Source organism: Erpetoichthys calabaricus, chromosome 2, assembly GCF_900747795.2.
Source record: "Erpetoichthys calabaricus chromosome 2, fErpCal1.3, whole genome shotgun sequence".
Lineage (NCBI taxonomy): Eukaryota > Metazoa > Chordata > Cladistia > Polypteriformes > Polypteridae > Erpetoichthys > Erpetoichthys calabaricus.
The window spans coordinates 279,956,289-279,977,683 of record NC_041395.2 but is presented as its reverse complement, the minus strand read 5'-3'; the positions used below and the strand labels follow the sequence as shown (position 1 = coordinate 279,977,683).

The window sequence follows — 21,395 nt, the reverse complement described above, 5'->3', positions numbered from 1 at the left end:
CTTCTGGTTTTTACAACAAGCATTTCAAAAAGTCTTTAAGTGCCACATTTGTATGGGTCCTCTTCTGCTTCCTTGTTCTTTTCTTTCACCCACTGTAGAAATTCACCCGTTTCTGCTTATGCCCACCATTTTTCAACCACCTAACTTTTTTTCTAAGTTAGCTTAGTTATGCCCCATTCCACAAAAAAATTTAACTTGCAACTGATGATATAATTTGTGCTGAAAAAAAATTCTCTCAAGAATTTTGTTTTTAATCGTAATGAAAACTTATAAGTTTTTTGTGCTGCTTTGTTAAAATATTTAACCGTGTGTATGTTCATATTGTTATGCATATATGAAGATGAAATTTGTCGAATGTTTAGCTAGGAAGGGGTTTGGTTGGCGTGGGGGCCTTATGTGGACAAGCACTTGACTTTCTTACAAGAGAACTCTTCCAGTGTCCTGTTACATGAAGAAGGTGAGACCAGGTACAATTGGAGTATTTGGGAAACAGCAATACAAAGAATTTTGGCACTGCATTAGGGTGCTCTAGGGGGAAGCTATAGGACTTTCTGGGGGCTTTCTTGATGGTTCAAGTGGTTTCTCAGGAGATAATCCCACAATGGTTTTTAAAGGTCCTGCCAGTGTTTCACTGAGGTTAGAGTTATAAAGTGATGGGCAAAGGCTCAAAATGGCAACAAGATAGTAGGGCCAAACTAGTGGTGGGAGATGAATAGAGAATTGTGGAAGGTGAATAGAAGATTTGTTTTGTTTGCCTGTGGCACCATATTTTCGGTAGTGGGCAAGTAGATCAGTCATCTGGTCATATGAAGAGCAGGGTTTTATTTTAACAACTATTATTTTGTTCCTTGTTCATTGGGTTTATTTTGAGTAACAGACCTATTATTCTGGATAAAAAACTATTTTAATTATACACGCAGTACAGTCTCACACACACCTTTAATATGCTTTTCAACTTTTTAACCTCTGATGTTCTGAGGACTTCACGTGTCATTACAACTTAATAATATAATGTAATGTTAATAAAATTACAGAGGAATAACTTGAAATTAGTTGGCAACAGTGAAGAAGAAAATATATTTACTATAAATTTAAATGAAATAAATGCTTAGAAGCAGAGATCATTTGGAAAGAGAAAGTAGACACTGACCTATGACACCTCACAGCTTATCCTTTCTACAGATGCCCTTTAACACCCTACAGTACAAGATATGGTAAAAGGAAACATTACAGTATGATTATCAGTAATGCCATTCTCTCTTCTAACTGTATTGAAGACCTGAACTAGTGAACCGTACCACTGAGAAGAAGAGATGAAGGGCTTAGTAACAGATGGTTTTGATGACTGCCATGATTTTTGTATTCAATAATGAAACACCAGCTGTAAAAATCAATCTGAAATGATGCTGTCTCAAAGTATTTGAAAAGTAAGTGTGCTCAGGGCCTTAAATAAAATAAGGCTACCATGTACCTCAGAAATGACATAGTGAAGTGTCATAATTCATAGAATTACAGAACTTCCTGTAGAGATGTATTGCTGTAATGAACACATTATTATTGTATCTTATCAAAACATGAAATTTGTGCCCATGCTTCATATGTTTCCTGTGACTACTGTATAAGATGATTAAATGTAAAGTGGTAAGCTCAAAGAGGAAATACAGAATTTTTACTCCTGTTTAAAAATATTCCAATACTGATGTGTTGAATTTGCCAATTCAAACATAGTAAAGCAGCTGCATCTGCACAGGAAACAATGCTATATTTACCTGACTCTGCTCAAAAAGTGCTTGCGCAGTCTCCCTCATAAGACCACTGAAATGAAATGAGCTCTTTCTCATATGTCAAAACTTGGAAACCAGTCATCTCTGCTTGCAGCTATATTTAATCATGCTGTCCGTACTTGGGAGGTACATAAGTGTTGATACAGTATGTTTCAAGCTGAAGTTTATTCAATGCTTTTCAGTAATTATTGCCTATGAAAATGTTGTTCTAGCTGACCTCTCAAAACTTAAAATGTATATACTCTGGATAACTTAAAAAAAATCTTGCTAATGGTAGGGTTTTAATTCTGTTCATTATCAAATCAATTAAATCCTGTTGGGGGTCTTAAGATGCTGGAGCTAGTCCAAACAACATCAGGTACAATGTGGCAATCAGTCTAGAATGGGGCACTCATCCATTGCGGGGCACATGTCTACACAGACCATACTCAGACACACAGGGACAGTTTGGAGTGGTCAATACATTAAATACACATGTCACAGGGAGGAACGCAGGTGTAACCAGAGAAAAATCTCACAGACATAGAGAGAATATTCAAGCTCAGCACAGGCTGTGTTCTTTGCTGGGATCTGAACAGAGGACTATGGAGCTAAGAGGCAACACCACTTAATCTGCAATCCAACTTCTTTATTATTTTTAATTATTCTGATATAAGAAAAGGCAGCTTGAAGAAAAACAAAGTGTCAGTCTGTAGTTACAGCATGTTCATTAAAAAACGATACTGCTATCCCTAATTTTTACATTTGGTTTACTGTCATTAAACATTATTTCAAAGCTTGGATTCTACCATTGCTTATTGCCTATTAACCACCGTAACACACGGCACATACTGTGTACCAATTTTATTTTCCAGGTTATCTGATAATATGTCACATTGATTGCAGTCTGGTAATCAGCCACTCTGAATGGTGTCTATACTGAAGTAAATGGGTTGCAGTCCACACGGAGTCACTAGTAAAGAAATATGGAGCAGTAAAGTGGGCTTACTGAGTAGAACAGCATAATCTCCACCACACTCCCTTTGTCACCTAAGCTTGCAGGTTGTGATCACATTTGCTCTTTGACTAGAAAGGTTAATTAACATTCAGCACTATAGTAACCAAACTTAAAATGTGCTACAAACCTGTCTTGTGTAAGAAAAACATGTATTTTCCATTAGTTTGCATAGTGCATATGATCCTGCTTATTGCTACTATGTATTGAATTCTTCCTTGATTTTTGCAGAACACTTAAACAACTATAAACTGCAGCTGCAGTCTACATTTAAAAATAAATTGGATGAATGTAAATAATTACTGTATTCCAGTTTTTAAAGCACAATTTTTATTACAAATCACAGTGATCTAGTAAATTAAAGTGTACAAATAAGTGTAAGAAAACCATTCCATTTATCATCAGTAAGTCAAATTGTACATTTTAAAACACTTTTTAAATTTTGAAAGTTAAATGCCATTTTGGTAGCCAACTTTCACATTTTCTTTAAAAAAACATCCAGGTCAGAATGATTAATTGTTGGCCACCTCAGTATTGTGTGTGCCACCAGTCTCACTGAAAGAGGTTTGCAGTAAAGCTTGATAACTGGACATATGAGTGACACTGACATCCTATACCCTCTGCCTTTTCAGTGAGATCCTTTTTAGATGCAGTAAGCTGCCTTAAATCAAAGAGACAACTTGTCGCAGTGCATTAAAAATAGCTTTGGATTTGATATTATTGTTTAGTTTCCATAGAGGAAAACTTTGATAAAGTTCATCTGAGGCCAGGTGAAGGACTTAAAGGACAAATTCCCAAATATGAAAGTTGTATTTTTGTATCTACATTTGTTTCTTTAATATGCAACTCTTTCTTCTAGGTGGCAATCAATGTGACCAAACCTAAGAAAAAAAGGAAACTTTTCATGTGAACAGAAACAGCAAAATATGAAGATAATTAATTCTGTAACTTAGGTATGTTTATTTTTTATTTTGAGTTTCTGAAAGATTATCTGCAGTTGTTACGATTTGCCTGGACTAAGGAACAAAAAGAAGGCAATGATTAAAAGGCAATGAATGCTATCAATGTGATTCTGAAAACTACATGTTTATTTTTCTATGTTCTGTCTTGTTAAATAATGAACAATGTGTTGTAGCAGTCAATGCAGTTTTTAACAGCCTTTACTCTGCTGGCTATGTCTCCTTGTCTAATGTACAGAGTAATTTGAATCGATAGACTCCACTGCATATAGAATGAATATTCTAAAAATTAATCTCATAAGTGATTAGCATATAATATATACATTTTCACAGAGTATCCAGGTAGGTCCAGTTCTGCAGCAAGTGGTATGTAGTACCAGTGAAGAGTTGGGTGACAAGATGCACTACTGTGCATTGGGAATGGAAACTTTGATGGCCTTACCAGCAACACCAGGCCACTACCAGCAGGGGGTATTATATCCAATATATGCTTCCCCTTTAATCACTGTAGATGGACTGATGTGGACCGTTAACTGGGTGCTGGGATTTAGGACTGTGGGGACACCAAGGGCTAGTGTGGGGGGTTCTAGCCAGAAGGCTCCTGGGATTTTAGAGGACAATATTGACCACAGAAATGAGAGGTCTGTCAAAAAGAATCTTATACTAAGAAATATAACATTTTGGGCTCATCACACCTCAAAGCATATTAATAAATTGTCTTCTGTGAAGTCCATTAATAAATCAATTAAAGCTCTGCCAATGTTTCTGTCAGTCTCATTAATTTATTAATATAGCTCATGGTAAGGTAAGTTAACCCAGAAGCATTTTCGGATCAGTAGTTAAAAAACAATTACAGTCAAACCTCCCAGTCAGACCTTTTCAGTTAAAGCAAACAGAGATTAAGAGGTGACATGATTGAAGTGTATAAAATTATGCAAGTAATTGGCACAATGGATGGAGTCTGTTACTTTAAAATGATCACATCACAACACAGGGGCAGAGCTGGAAACATGTGAAGGGTAAATTTTGCACAAATGATAAAATGTTTTTCTTCACATAGAGAACCATAGACACATGGAATAAGTTACCAAGTAGTGTAGTGGACAGTAGGACTCTGGGTGTCCAGGATTACAGGACATTCAAAACTCGACTTGATGTTATTTTGGAGGAATTAGGTGGATAGGATTAGTGTGCTTTGTTGGACTTAATGGCCTGCTCTTGTCAAGAAATTTTCTAATATTCTAATGAGTGTGGAGATGGGTGGAAGGGTTTGTAAAATGCTTTGTTAGTGATAGGAAGAGAGGCTAGGCTGAAATGAAGAGAATAAGGGGTGTACAGGATAAGACTGCATAGAAACACACTTTCAGGTAGGCAAGTGGGAAACCACCCTACCTATGAGATAGGTATAATTTATTCTGCCTTCAATTAAAATACAGTATAAGAAGATGAAAACTGTACAAAATGGGCAAAATTTGTAACCAGAAAGATTAACAATCAAACTATCAAAGTCAAAGCAAATGCTTAATTCATGGGTGTTGAACTTCGGTCCTGGAGGGCCGCAGTGGCTGCAGGTTTTCTTTCTAACCATCTTCTTCATTAGTTACCAGTTTTTGCTGCTAATTAACTTCTTTTGCCTTGCTTTTAATTAACTTGAATCAGGCCCCTCATTTGTCTCTTTTTCCTAATAAGCAGCCAAACTAAAATGAGACATAAAACAAGACACCACATGACCAGCTCACCTGTGCCCATCACACAGTATCTGAAAATGAAGAAAGGTGAATATCTCGGTAAGGTTGATCTCTCAGGTTATCAAAACATTTTGACGGTGTTCTTAGGAAAAACAGAAAATCAACAGTTTTGGAAATGTCTGCTGTGTCAGAATTAGAGCTACAACAAGCCATGGAATTAAATAACAGGTTTAATTAACAGCAAGAATCAGCTTCTCATTAAGAGATTGGTTGGAGTGAAATTGGTTGGAGTTTGAAATCCCAGCTGGTCATCTTTTGGGTCCTATCACATCTCATTTCTGTTTGGCTGTAATTTAATGAAGAAAAGAAAAAAAGAATAAATTCAGAGGACTGAATCCTTAAAAACAAGGCTATTAAAATTATGGGAAAATAAGTTAATTAGCAGTGAAAACTGGTCACTGATAAGGAAAAAGGTTAGAATGAAAACCTGCAGCCACTGCGGCCCTCCAGGTCTGGAGTTTGACACCCCTGCAAAATTGATAGTCAGATAGATTGTAAATAAAAGTCTAAAGCCAGAAAGTCAAACAATAAAGAAAGCACAAGAGCAGGGTTTAGGATATCCACAATATTGGATGACCAGGAGGTATATGATACTGACCTTTATACATTTGACTTAGTGATGTCATGAGCCACATACATTCAGTTGAGCCTGCTTAGTAATGGCATATGACTGCAGACAGATGATCACAAAATGGCAGTAATTTTCAAAAAACAAAATGCATAATGGGCAGTGCTTGAAGTGCAAACAAATAATTGCAGATGTTCTATGGTTTTGTTGAATTCTTGGACCCCCTTAAGATTCAGTATAAATTTAACGCAGTTTCATAATGGAGTGGGTAATGGATTACCTCAAGGTTTTGTTACATTGAAGAGCCAAGGTGTGGTGTCTTCCTTGTTGGTTTCAAGTGTGCCAGTAGGAGTACAGTATATCGAAGATCAGGTTGGGGGGTACCTTGGATTTTCAGAATGGAGGGAAATGCACTGGTATGATATCATTTAGAATATGCCATGCCATTAAAATGGAATATGCCATACCAGTGCATACCAGTCCACTTCGAGCACTGATCATGGGAGAATGTTATTAATATGTGTCTTCTCTCCTTTACAACCTCATTATCTTGTACCCTTTTGTTTGCTGTTATTTTTGCCAGTAAATACCCACTTTTAGTTATTTTGGTCTCCTTTAACCTTATTTTTTGGTTTAGGCAGCTTAAGTGCACCCTACTAGTCACAACTGGTATAGTCAACAGGGTCTTGGGTCTTGGGTCTTCTGTAAACCACGACTTGTAGAGTTTTACTTTTTTTAAGGCAAATCCTGCCCTGGTCTTCAATTACAATAGTAATGGTATTACCTTATAAATACCTTAATATATGTTTGTTGAGTTTTAAAGTATCTGCATTGATGAGTAGTAGCATTGTTGTGACATACTACTATAAATAAATTTATGCTTTTTCAATTTAATGTATTTACTGGTTACCTTGGCTGGATAAAAGCAGAGAATGTACAAATTAGATATCATCTAACTTGTACTTTCAATTCTATTACTTTAAATGAAAACAATATCTTACTCTGCTTGATTAGAAATTCTACAATATGGTTTAAATATTTTTTTAAGATGGGGAAGACCATCATGATATTAATGCAAAACTTTTATGTGATTTCATTTGCAGAAATATATTTAGTTTGCAATGTGAGGATGGAAAATTGTTCAGATGCAAGATAACATTGCTAAAGCACATTGGAGACTGACTAGAGCAACTGGCCTTGTGCATGAAATTAGGCAAATGAAATTAGCATTCTGGAGGAAGGCCATATGAATCACAAAGGAAACATGCAAGGGCACTACAAATATATGGATGGCTTTAGTGACACATCCAGCGTGGGAAGCTTTATAGATGATACAGACAGAGAAGTTAGTAATCTTACAGATCGTGCCTTTAGGAGTCTGTGCATTGGTGAAGATGCAATTTATAATGACTCAGATTTTGCTATTTCTCCTGTGGAATGTAATCCTGCTTTCACTAATCTTCCGGCAGGAAATGGTAAAAGGACTTCAAAAGAAAAATGTATCTCAAGTGTTCACTCGGCAAAGTTAGAAGAAAAGTCAGTAATTGCTGAAACATTCCAGCTACCTACGGTGCACAACTCCAAAGAAGATGGAAACGATACAATAACTTTTAAAAACGATGTTTTGTATGGAGCAGACTGGAGACAAAAGACAGACAAGTCAATTGTTTCATCCCTCATCAAGGCTTTTGATACAACAGGAGGAGATCATTTCAATGATGCAAGCCCTAACTTCAAACAAAATATCTTGTCAATCACTGCTAATGAAATGAACAAGGAAAATGATTTTGAATCATGGGACAAATCAGCTCTCATTAGTATTCAAAAGGAATTACTGGAATTTTCAAATGTATGTGAACAAAATTGTGCATCATGGAAGAAAAGAGATCTTAAAGAAAGGGGAAAGAATCATGATGGTTTGTATTTACATGCAAATAATTTTCTTGTTTCAGAGAAGGGTATTGCTCATCAGTCTAAAGTAGGAAATACAAACATTACAAACAAAGTGTCTAAAAGTAAAAGTAACAAAGGAAAAAAAGCTGGCTCAAAAAATGCATTCCTCCACAGTGTAGACAGCCCATTCAGAACATGGAATGATTATAAGAAAAGCTCATCCCAGAACGAAGACGTAGAAGATCTGCAGCATGCTAAGGAGTTTCCAAAATGGTCTGATTCTTCTGGCTGCAAAGGACTTAAAATTGACAGCAAAATTAAAACCCATCAAGTGAAGGAAAATAGTGACCTAAGGAACCCAAAAGGAAAAACTAGTGTAGCGTCCTCATCTGTTATGCAAAAGGCATCTGCTATTGGGAAACGATGTGAATCCGAGATGGGAAGTAATTTTACACCCTGGAGAAAAAATCGAAATCTGGTAAAAAATAAGCTACCCATTCATCGACCGTGTACTGTTTCTCCATCTAGTGAAAAAAGCAGCCAAAATGAAATTGGCTATGGTGTTAAAAAATCAGCACCATTACCATACAATGTATGCACAATACAGGATGGGCAAATGTCCCGACTAGAAACCCCTCCTTTTAGTATTTCACAGCTTTTGACACCTGTCATACATACAAGACAAGAAACAGATATATCAGAAATATTTAATTATATAACTTCACCTACTCTATCTGATGTATCGACTACTCATGAACCTGATTTCAAAGCAACAACTGACAATAAACTACGTGACAATTATAAATCCATGGCTTCAAGTCTGCTTTTCAATCTCAAGGATAACAGAAAACGTGTAAAAAGCACATACAGTCCTCCAGCCTTTCGAAATCATGATACACAAGACAGAACTAAACATGGCTTAAAGCAAGAGAGGACTTCTAAAAATAATCAGATTAAGTCAGACCTTCCTGCCCCTGAATCAAATGCTAAAAGTAATAACCATGTTGTGGAAGCTGCTTTGACACCTGCAGTGGAAATATGCACGACAAAGCCTATAGATTCAAAAAGTGAAATAGTTGTTGATGACTACTTGACTTTGAACTCTCCACCAATAACAAAAAAGACAAACATGACAAGTAACAAGGAACCTTTTCATAATACAGCTCAGGATAATGCAGTAATTAATCTGCAAGCAAATGAGCTTGGAAGTAAATCCAGTGAGGTTCCTGAAGTCATACCTGGTACAAGATCAAATGAAATGAGTTGTAGGAAACGACCAGAATATCCTTCTCTAAAACTGTACAAAAAAGAAGACTGTGCTGAAGAAGAGTCAAAACAACAAGTTAATACTGGGATTAAAAAGGAACCTACGCTTTTAGATCATGTCAAGGAGAAACAGAGAAGCCATTCAGACTTTCAACCAAATACTACTTTTCACAGAAATCTACAAATACCTACTATAACTCAGCAAGACAATGGAGAGGTGGAAGAAAATATTGCAAAGCAAAATGTTATACATTCATTCTCAGAATGTGAACTAAACAGAAGCTCAGCATCATCTAAACAGTCATATTTGTGTTTAGATGATGTCCATCATAGTGAAATGGAGCAGAACTCAAGAGAAGATTTGACTAGAGGGAATATACAGGTTACTAATGAGCAGAAGGCAGAGCATTTAGGTGCAGAAAGTATGACTACGGTAGAGAATGGAATGTTAGAGTTGCAGTATTATGCACTTAGTAGTCATGATAGAGCAGGTGAAGAAAAAAATGGAAGAGAAAGTGAAAATCAAAGATCAGTGAATACACCCCAGAAGGAAGAAACTTCCTTACCTTCAGATGTTGTGGAAGTAACAAACTGGGTGCAATGTTTAATGGATGATGCTAAGGCATTTACACCACTACCAACATCAAATGTGTCCTCTCCATCTAATATAAAGCTAAATATGTTTAAAATCAAAGACAACACATTTCGAGCTTCCCCAGTTATTAAAACTGTAAAGCCTCTTTTCCATAAAACATTTTCAGAAGAATTACCATCAAATTGTCTTAAATGGGGAATGAAAACCCCTGACAAAGTTAAAGATGAAAGAACAACTGAAAGAGAATTTGTCAGTGATATTCTTCCTACTACTGAGAACTCAAATGGAAATCTTGTTGAAAAAGCAGTCTTCAAAGTAACGGTTTCTGCTGCTGATACTGCCTCCCGTGTTGGAAGCCTGACCAAAGATATAACCCGCAAATCTAAGCCAACTCCCAAAGAAGACTTAGCGTGCAAACCATATGTAGCTGTTAAGGAAAACATTAGCCACAAATCAAAAGCTGCTGAAACAGAAAATGTACATCCTAAAGAGTCTGTAGCTTTCATTAAAAACACAATCCTCAAAACCAATGAAGACTCCACTCAGGTTGCTGCCCAAAAATCTAATTTAGTACACAATGAAAACTCATCCACCACTGTTAATGTAGCAGAAATTGGCAAAATTTCCCAAAAAGTATGTGACAGTTACAATGAATATGCTTCTTCAAAAGCAAATTTGGGGCCCAATGAAAACATAGTCTCCCCAAAAACTACAGCTCAAACTGGCAATACATACTTCAAAGCAAAAGATGGTTACAGTGAAAATGTGGTCCACAGAGTAAGTGCAACTCCTTCAGAGGAGGAAGCAAATAAAGTTGCAAAAGAAAAGATTCTGCATTTCTCTGAAAAGGTGACGCATAAAGCTAATGTAGCTCCCACTGAAAAAGTCTATAATGCAAATTTACCACTAGCTGAGAAGGTAGTTCATAAGCCAAATGTTGCTCCACCTGAAAGCATGTACTTAAAAAGAAAGGATGGTGACAATAAACTTGAGACATGCACAGCAAATGTAACTCCTCCTGAGGAGATAGCTCATAAAACAAACAATGCCTTAAATGAAAAGGTTCTCCAACCCACTGAGAAAATACCATTTAATGCAAATATAGCTACTACTGAAAACACTCATGGTAAGGAAGATATAAATCACACTGAAAGTTTAGGAGGTATACTCCATAAGGGAAATGTAGATTCAAATAGAAAGGTAACCCATAGAGAAAAAGTAAATAACAATGAAAATGAAAGTGTAATCCATAACACAGATGTAAATTACCATGGGAATATAGTCAATAGGGAAAAGGTCAAACCTACTGAAAGTTTAGAAAATGTAGTTCATAATGCAAATGTGGATACCAGTGGAAAGGTAGTCCACAGGGAAAATGTAAATCCAAATAAAAGCATGTTATGTGCTTCTAGTGTGGAAAATGTAGATTCCATTGAGAAAGTGGTCCATAGGGAAAAGACAGATACCACAGAAAGTGTAGAAAATGTGATCCATAAGTTAAATTTAGATTGCAGTGAGGGCACCGTCAATATGGAAAAGGAATATCCTATTGAAAGAGTAGGAAGTGTAGAACATAAACAAAGTGTAGATTTGATTGGAAAGACAATTAGTAAAGAAAATGTAAGTCTCACTGAAAATTCAGAGAGTGCAGTCCACCAAACAAATGTAGATTACAATGGGAAGTCAATCCAGAAGGAGAATGTAAATCCTAAAGAAAGCACAGTCCATAAGGCAAAGGTAGATGCCAATGGAGAGGGAGGACAGAGGGAAACTAAAAATTCCACTGAAAGCGTGCTTCATAAAGCAGATGTAGATTACAATAGGAAGTTATTGAATAGGGAGAATGTAAGTCTCAATGACAGTAAAGTTCATAAAGCAAAGGTGGATGCCAATGTAATGGCATTACAGAGGGACATGATAAATCCTAAGGAAAGTATATGTCATAAAGAAAATGTGGACTGCAATGGAAAGAATAGGGAAAATGTAAATCCTAATGAAAGTTTAGTCCAAAAAGCACGGTTAGATGGCAATGTAAAGAGAAGACAGAGGGAAACAATAAATGCCACCGAAAGTATATCTTGTAATGCAAATACAGTTTCTAATAGCAAGGTAGACAAGAAGGGGGATGTAAATTCCTCTGAAAGTGTACAAAGTGTCATTCAAAAAGAAAATGTTGATACTAGTGGCAAAGTAAGACATATGGAAATAAGAAATCCTACTGAAAATGCAGTTTATAGGGCTAATGTAGATACCACTGGAAAGGGAGCCCAGGAGGCAAGTATAGTTCTGAATGAACATGTTACTAGTAAACCAAAGGTTCTCCCAGAAATTTTAGTACTCAAAGAAAATGTAACTCACAAGGAAAAAGAGCAGACCATGAAGGATGTATCTTTAGCTGAAAATATATCTCATAAAGGAAATGTTGCATCCTTTGAAAGTACAAATTCCAAAGGAAATTCAGCTCTATTGGAAAAGGCATTTACTGTCAAAGTGAACAGAATGAAAGATTTTGACTCCCATTCAGATTATCCTTCTAATAAAAACATAGCTCATCCAGTTAACTTACATAGTGGAAATGAATTGTTCAAACCACTTCTAAGTCCCATTGGAAATGTGGCAAAAATTAAAGCTCCAGGCACTGATATAGCTCCAAAAATAAATACAGCTCCCATTCACAATTTAGCATTTAAAGGAAACATAACTCCCACTGAAAAGGTAGCTCAGAAAGCAAACATTTTCCCCATTGAGAAGGTCACCAGCAGAGCACACTCAGCATCTGTAGAAAGTGTTGCTCCAAAGGTATGTGTAGCATCCCTAGAAAATATGACTCATAAAGCAAATCCATCATCTAAGGAAAATGCCCTCATGAATGGATCTGCATCTCAATCTAACAATTTGACTCCCAAAAATAATGATGTCCCCATTAAATCTGAAGACCAAAACACAAATGTAGCTTCTCCTAAAAATATAGCCCCAAGATCAAACATAGGTCCCCTTCCAAAAAACAAAGTAGCTCCCACTGAAAACATTTTACATAAAACACATGTACATGCTGTGGAAGGTGTCTTCGTTAAAGCAAATGCACCCACATTTGAAAACACAGTCCCTAAAGTAAATGCATCTCCCTTTGAAAATGTAACTTCTGCAAAATATGCAACCAACAAACTAAATGCTTCTCCAGAAGTTAAGGACAATCCAGGCAGAGGTAAAGTCCCTGATACAAACAAATTATTTTTTGGGAGTAAAAAACATGTTCCAAATGAGTCTAGTCCATCCCTTGCATGCAGTTCACTAGCAGAAAAGGAAGCAGGACCGAGTTTAAGACAGCGGTTGCCACAAAGTTTAGAAAGTTCTGCAGCAGCCAAAGTGGAGCCTGAAACAAAAAGTCAACCTGTTGTCAGAAGAGAACATTTGAGGGACATTGCTGAAAGATCAGACTCAGTTTACAGTACTAATGAAAATAAACCATTAGGAAAGCCACCAGTTGTTCCTCCAAAAACTGAAAAAGCACTTCGCCGAGCTAAAAAGCTCACAAACAGAAGAAAAAAGGCAGAAACAAAGACAGACATTGAAAGCAATGGTGTGGGTGAAAAGAAGATTGTTCATACTGTTTCTAGTGTCCCTACATCACCGACTCAGTTGTCCCTGTCACCTATGAGCATGAACACAATACCGTTACAATCAGCAATGGCCCTAAAACCAAATATTATTTCATCAGTTCCTAATATTGTAGCATATGAGGGAGCCCAAGCTATTCAGTCTTTTCCAATTACACAAAGGAAGCTTTTGCAAGATCCTGAGTCTGGCCAGTACTTTGTTGTGGACATGCCTGTTCAAATGAAAACAAAAACATTCTTAGATCCAGAAACTGGAAAGTATGTTCAGCTCTCAATACGTTCTCCAGAAGGAGGATTGTCACACGCATCATCCTTAGATGTTTTAAATGCTCCTTATGTACTTTACCCTGGATTTCTACCTTTACCAGTAACATCTTTGCCAACGTTCAGATCTTCATCACAGATGTCAGCCCCAGCTGTTCTAATGGATAACCAAGGAATAAATGAGATTTTGAAAAGGGACCCTGTTGATCAAAAGTATCCTATAGACAGCAGTCCATATATCGAGCCTGTGCACGATACTCACAGCCAAAAAATGGATCGTTCAGTGTACAGTGAAGATAAAGATGCCAACACCCCCAGGAGCTTAGATATAATCTCTATGAGTGAATTGGAGGACTTTGCAGTAGAAAGCTTTTAGTGGTATAAAAATGTCAAAAAAAAAGGGATTGCATTAATTGAATATAAAAAGTCCATGTTATGTCTTTTTAAGAAAGCGTATCTTTGGAGTGTATATGGAAGATCACCTCTGCTCTCATACATGTAAACTGTTAAACTACATATCATTGTCTCTAAACATGAGATCAGGCATTCAGGTTGAGATCCCACATGCATTACTGCAGTGTTTCCCATATGGTACTTGGTCTTAGAGCTCTTCTCCTAAATTTATTTGGTTGCAAATAAGCAAATGTTCCATAAGTAATAAATTATACTAATAAATAATTAACATGGTAATGGCTTTACTCGTTTTGGATAATTAAAAATCACAGTTGTTTTTATGATTTTACAATAGCAGTATTGCTAGGTTAGGTAACTTGTGTGTCATCACACAGCAGGACTCTGGGTGACACTGAACCATAAACCTTAGCTATCAGATCAAACAATCTTATGTTGTTTAAACAATTATCTTACAATGTGAATGTTAACAGTGGCAAATGAAATAACATTAATTTTTAAGGGAAAATCATGCAGCACTTACGGTACATTGCAGAAAACGGAATTCTCTGGAAACTCATGTTTAACTATATGTTGTGCCTATCAATTCTTCATTTAGATTCCCATTTCATAGCTTAGGAGTTGCTTGTTTCAGTTGCTTCTTCTATCCAAGATCTTAGCTGTTACAAATTAGTACAAGTATTTTAAATTAGGACACTGTTTAAAGTATGGCACAATGTTACAGCAGGTAGCATTTGTACAACACAATACCTGGACCGTGGTTGAGTTTCCAGTTGTGGTGCTGTCTATGTGAAGCTTGAATACATTTACTTTGCTTTATTGGATTAATTATTTGGGGATGTTGGGGTCATACCAATACATGCTGTTCAGCTGATTAGCCCAGTGCCAGTGAATAACGCGGTATGATAGACTGACATCACTTAGAAAACTGATGGATGGAAAGAATTATTCAAAGGCTGTAATTCTGGTTTAAATGACAATCAGGTTTTTCAAAGATTATGATTCTTGTTTAAAGGTCGATCAAAAGACATTGTTGGTGACCATAACTGGGAAACACTGCACTAATGCTTTTGATTTGAGTGTATGTCCTATGACGTGCTAGTGACTGTTTTTTTTTTGTCTGCGTGAACAAACCACAGGTGTAATACTAATGAGATGATATACTCCTTCAAACAGATTTGTGCAGCATACTTTTGCTACTTTAGCATGTAAAATTGTGTGTTCTTTTCACCAAACAGTTGTGTTAAACCTATAACCTAATTTAACAACGTAAGGGGTCCAGGATGGATATTGTCTATACTTCTTGGCAGATCTACTATTTTGTTAACCAGAATGAGAACAATCCTTAAAGTGTTTGACAAAATGGTAGCTGCTGAAGTGCCTGTTCATTGATGACTGGAGCGTCTCTAGTATTCGATGTTGAGAATTATGCAGTATGATTCTTGTAAATGAATGAGCTTTCTTTAAACATTTTTATAAGGCTTGTTGTATAAAGATAATAGATAAAGCAGGGCTGTTTTTGAAAAATGTAACTTTTGAAGTTCACATGGAAAGCATTCCAATGAAAAGACCTATTCTCAAAAAAGTAGGTTTCTTGTGTTTTTGGGCATTTCTCCATGTGATTTGTTTTATTTGCCCAGATTTTTTGCTCTTTTTTAAGCAATACATCTGAAATTTTAGAAGTTCACTTTGCACAGCAAGGTTGCATGCATTAAACAAAAACAATGGTTTTGGGTTACATCTGTTTTGATTACAATATTGCTCAAAGAATCAAACAGTAAATAACTTTTGCAATATTTCAATATCTCTGTGGTTTATACTCCCTACACTTAAAAGCAGACTTGATTTTCAAATGCAGATGCTTATGTTCATATATATTTTCAAAAAATATAGCTGTGATTTATTGCTGATATACAGTAGGAGGTTGTTTTATGTCATGATTCATGAAGGAAAGATACAGCTCTTTAACAAACATTCCTTGCAGCAACAGAACGTATTTCAATTAGACTTCTGACATCATCACCCTTCTACTTCTAGAACATTAAAAAATAAGAATAAATTTTAAATGCATAACACTAAATTCAAAAGATTATTAGTATTCCTCATTTATTCATAACAGAATAATTACAAATTTGCAATTAAAACTAGAGAATGTCTACTTCAAACCTCAGTGATAAAAATAATATGAACATGTTATTGTATTACTGGTAGACAGCACAGTGGCCCAAAAAGTAGGATTGCTGGACTCAACTCTTGTGCTTGTTGGCCTGGGTGCTGTCTTTTTATGTTGCAGATTCAATATTTACATGGGTTTCTCCAGACTCTTCAGTTTCATCTCAAAGTTCAACAATAATCATTGTCACTGAATGTGACTTGTTAGCCTAAGTGTGTGGCCTAGAACGGACTGGCGTTCCATCCTGGGTTGGGTTGTACATTGGACGTCATACAATTGAGACACGCTTTAGATCCCTGGTATACAATGATAGAAATAGTGAGTATATACAATGAAGGATTTTCAGTTTAAATTATTTATCATAACTTTAAGTTATAATGCTTGTAACATCTTCTGAACAGAATTACACCCAGATATGTTCGAGTGAAACATTGTAGCCATTCCATTAGTAAGAATGGTTTAAGCATTTTTCATTACTGCAACATCTCATTTTCTCCTAGTACACTGTTTGTCCTACAAGTTGCTGTTAATGCACTGAAAGTGTGGATTTATGCATTAGATCTTTCATATATGGTTCATTTGGGATGATTTTTATCCTACTTTATGTATTCACTGAGCTGCATCTGCACCAAGATCATGAAATTCAGCAATCTTCACAATCACACATCACTTGCGTGATTTCACTCCACACTCACACACTGTACTAGAAGAGTCCTGGCCCAACACATCAAATTACAAGCCGCCGTGTATAAATTTGTACTTACTTCATTTATTGTTAAAATGCCAATAATAAGGATTTTTTAGACCTATAGAATGAAAAATATCTTGAGTCCTCTCAAAATGAATGTTGCTTCAAAGGAATGTTACCAGTGTCTGTATACATTAAAGCAATAAATAAGGTAAACTGTAGCAAATTTGTACAAGAAAAGTAAAACAACAGAAACTTATTTCAGTTTTTATATTTTGAAGAGGTAGTTTATTTTCAGCAGTTTTATTGAATTCCAGTCCTGCCAGAAATGAAATATCTGATGCAATTTCAACTATTAAAGTATCTAATGAAAAAGAGTTATAAATAGAATAATGAATATAATGAAACTGCTGAAATAAAATATTATTCCTGGACCTGATTTAGAGTTCCTACAAGTTTGGGATTAAAAGTTCATTAAATATATGCATTTTTGCTTATGATACACACTCCTCAGACTCATACAAAAAGGTAATCTAATTAAAAAACTATGGGTAATCAGTAGAATACCACTACATTTTTAATGATATTTTATATTTTGAAGATTTTCTAATCAATAATGGTTGTCTCTGTTATTTTAGGTAATGATTTTCATTTGAAGAGGAAGTGACACCCATAAATGCATATTTGTAAATTTATATTTTTTTACATATGGGATATTCTGTGGATTTATTTCTAACCTAATATTACCAAACTGCAGGCAGTTTGACACAGTTTGGTACAGGGATGGTAAACAAAAACTAAAAGGATCCCTTCTGTTTCATATACAAAATATTGAGGCTTTTTAACAAGTGTTTCTTTTCTGTTTCTCTAAGTTAATGATAACAGATGCATCAACAGGTTCTTGTGGCTTGCATTATTTGCACTGCATTGTGTCAACTAAAGAGTGGTGGCAGCCAGAAACTTAGGTTCAGAGCAACATTTTATTTTTAGGCAACATACCCAGAGGATAAGACTGCAGGAAAGAAACAGATTGGTTTCTTGGAAGATCTTGGAAGTATTATTAAAGAATCTTAATACAGTATGTGCATTGTGTTGAGGACACCATTATTTGGATTGCTTGTTTCAAGTTAATGTACAAAGTGACATAAGCTGACCCTGCATTTCAGATTGATGTTTGAAGGCGACTGATTTTTAAAGTCTAATGTTTTATACCTCTGAATGGGTTGGCTGGCATAAATATAAATGTGGATATAATGAGGTCTTCTTAGAAACATAATTTTCTTTCTTTCAGTTGAAATTTCTATTTTGCAGGAACAAAAGCTTGCATGTATAAACACTGCTATTTAGAGTGTGCATTTCAAAATCAACAAAACAGTCATATTATTGTATTATTAAAAGAGTAAACTACCAGATGACAAAATAAAAAAGTAAATATATAACTTGGCTCTCCCTTGTTTTAGCATGTACTATACAAAACCTAATTCCCAAAATCCACCTGTGTGTATTACAAAGCCAGGACTGAAACCAAAGTCATACTTGATTGCAATACTCAAATGAAACAGAAACAATATGATTTAAGAAGATGCTACTTTGGTATAGCTGTAAGATGATAACAGCCTCTCAAATGAAGGACATGACAACCGATTTGGAGGTAAACCCAGCAGGATCTAACAGCAGACACACATCAACTTGTGTCATACATTGTGATTATCTTCATTGTGGAGTAACAGTGTTCTCCACGTACAGTGTGAAGGTTCTCTTACATTGAGGTCATGAATTCCACTGCATACTCACAGCCCCTGTAGCTTATAATTTGCCTGAAATGCATTGCTAAGTGGAATACTGTTAAGTAAAATAGGTTTGCTCTCCCATTGTTTAATGTCTGGGTGATGTTCAGCTGCAGCTTCTAGACTCTTGAATGTTTATCAGCATTATCAGTCCCTTGTGCTTTTTGATCTTGTTTTGCATCTCCTGCTGCCATCCTCCAATTGTGAAGGCAAGTATTAAGCTACACCACTATGTGCTTTTGCTGGCCACTGTATTAACCTTAAGTCCAAATTCTTTCTTAGAGGCCAGTTCTAACCGTGTTTCATAAATATTTTGGCTGAGTTAATACATTTTTGGAGGAGGTCATGAGAAACAACCTATCATGACTAACTTTTTGGATGGTACAATACTTTTCTTAGGTCTAATTTTTTCACCTAAATCTGAATCCCCTTTTCAAAAGAAAAAAGTAATTTCTACAAGAACGTGTCTCTGCAGCAAAAGTTCTAAATATCTTTTAGTAATAATATTAATCACTTTCACACAAATATGATATTTTTGTCACCAGTGTTTAATCATATCTATTTAGTTTTGAGCACAAAGTTGTATTTTCCTGAAAAAGTACAGAATCATAAAATTTCTTAGACATTTATTCAGAAATGTATATTATTTAAATTCATGAATATATATATTTTCTTACATGAGTTTTTCAAATTTTAAAGCTAGTGATGCAAAATAGAATTACTAAATAAATATATGAGTATGGTATCTAATTACTTTATGAGACCTCAAACTTTGTAAAGGCTCTGAATCAGGACCAGCAAGTTTAAGATAATGTTAAGATACAAAAGCAAACAAAAAAAATACCTCTTTCTTTTCTTAAAAAATGATGTGTTCCTGTTGTAAAGACATCTTATTATGTTTACTCAAATTTTGCTTTTCAAGAGAAATCGTTTTATTAAAATGTATTGTTTGTAAATGTAATGAAAATATGTAGAATTTGTACTTAATCTTAATAAATATTTATTTTTTGTTCAATCATTTTTCAATTATGCTGAAATAGACATCTGCCTAAACACTCTGTTTTCCATGTTGAAGTGAATAATAGTGTATATGCTCTTCTCATTGACAATCTATTGGTAGTTAATCAATTGTTTTCACCCCACTTTAACTTCAAAGGGTAGCCTGACAGAGCTGCAGGTGGAGCTGCCACATCACAGCATGTCATGCCCCATTGATTTCTTAGTTGAGGTGTTGCTGGCTTTCCTTGTGTTTCATTCCTTTGGATAATCTCTTGTCCTCTCCTTTTCTTTCTTTCCACATGCAGACAGGTATTGGCAAGACTAAAGTGGCTAGATGTGTGCTGGTTCAAGGCTTATCAATGTCGTCCACCTGTTGCTTCCATTATTGTCAATACAACTGACTCTCCAGTTCTAGAAAAGATGTTCAATAGTGGGAGGATGAAAGGAAATGTCCATACTTCAAAATACAGTTTAGTATTATTTTGCAATGTGAACTGAAACCTATTCAAAGAAATATAGTAGTAGCAGTAGTAATAGTATTGTCATGTGTGCAGGGTGGAGAAACTCCTACCTGCATTTCTGACCAACATGCACAATGTCACCACTCTGTAATACCACTTAAACATTTTATGTATAAAATGGATTAAAAAAATATCCAGACTTCTTCACTTTATGCACATTATTGTGTTGTAGATATAATTTTAAATGGATACATTTGCTAATTTTGCCCATCAATGTTCACTCAGAAACTCATAATGACAAAGTAAAAACATTTTCAGAAAGGTTTGCAGATTTATTAAAAATCTAAAACTGTAATCTCTCCTTCATAGTGGTATTCAGCAACTTTATCCAGTACTTTATTGAATACCCTGTGGCAGCAATTACAGCTCTGAGTCTTCTTGGGTAAGTCACTACAAGCTTTTGCACACATGAATTTGGTCAGTTTATCTCATTCTGTCTGGCATATCCTCTCAAGCCCTACTAGAATGGATAGGAAGCATCTGTAAACTGCCATCTTCAGATCACTCCATGGATGTTCTATGGGATTAAAGTCTACGCTTTGGCTGGGCCTCTCAAGGACAGTCAGACTTATCCCAAAGCCACTCTAGTGTTTTCTTTCCTGTACGCTTTGGTCATTGTCATACTGTCATTGAAAATGAACCATTGTCTCAGTCTGACGTTGTGTGCACCTTGGAGCAGGTTTTCTTCAAAGAGCTCTTTGTACTTGGTTGCATTCATCCTTCCTTTGGTTCTGACCAGTCTCCCTGTCTCTATGGCTGAAAAGCACTCCTGTTGCATGATGTTGCCACCACCTGAAGGGTTATTGCAGAGGAAAACAAGTGCTGAGAGAGTGTACACACCTGAATCTCATAATATTGCTGTTTTTGTTGCTTTCAAAAATAACATATACAAGGTATTTTACAATGTTTCTGTAATCTTAAGATGCGAATCAATGCTCAGCAACTTCCTTGGCTTAAAAAATGGTTGTACTTAGTAGGTTTTTAGTCTTTGGATTTCTCAACATCTCATGCCTAATGGGTTCCTTTATAAAACACGATGACTATGTGTTTTTGTAAATGAATAGAAAAGGCTTAACTTCAGAACATAATTTCTGTGTCAAATGCATATATACTATGTTTGTGATGAAA

At 35.6% G+C, this 21,395-nt stretch overlaps 1 protein-coding gene and 1 non-coding gene across 2 annotated transcripts in view; both read left to right on the top strand.

The window, feature by feature from the left end:
• Positions 1–3,725, top strand: part of LOC114647095 (uncharacterized) — a 37,695-nt gene extending 33,970 nt beyond the window's left edge. Inside the window, exon 3 of the transcript XR_007934070.1 lies at positions 3,638–3,725. This is a non-coding gene — a transcript (uncharacterized LOC114647095). The remainder of the gene's footprint in view (positions 1–3,637) is intronic.
• Positions 3,726–7,161: 3,436 nt separating this feature from the next.
• On the top strand, positions 7,162–19,762 carry LOC127525804 (cardiac-enriched FHL2-interacting protein). The gene has a single exon (XM_051922433.1). It carries the CDS (start codon positions 7,300–7,302, stop codon positions 14,062–14,064), a length of 6,765 nt encoding a protein of 2,254 aa, XP_051778393.1. The 5' UTR covers positions 7,162–7,299; the 3' UTR covers positions 14,065–19,762.
• The last annotated feature ends 1,633 nt before the right edge of the window (positions 19,763–21,395 follow it).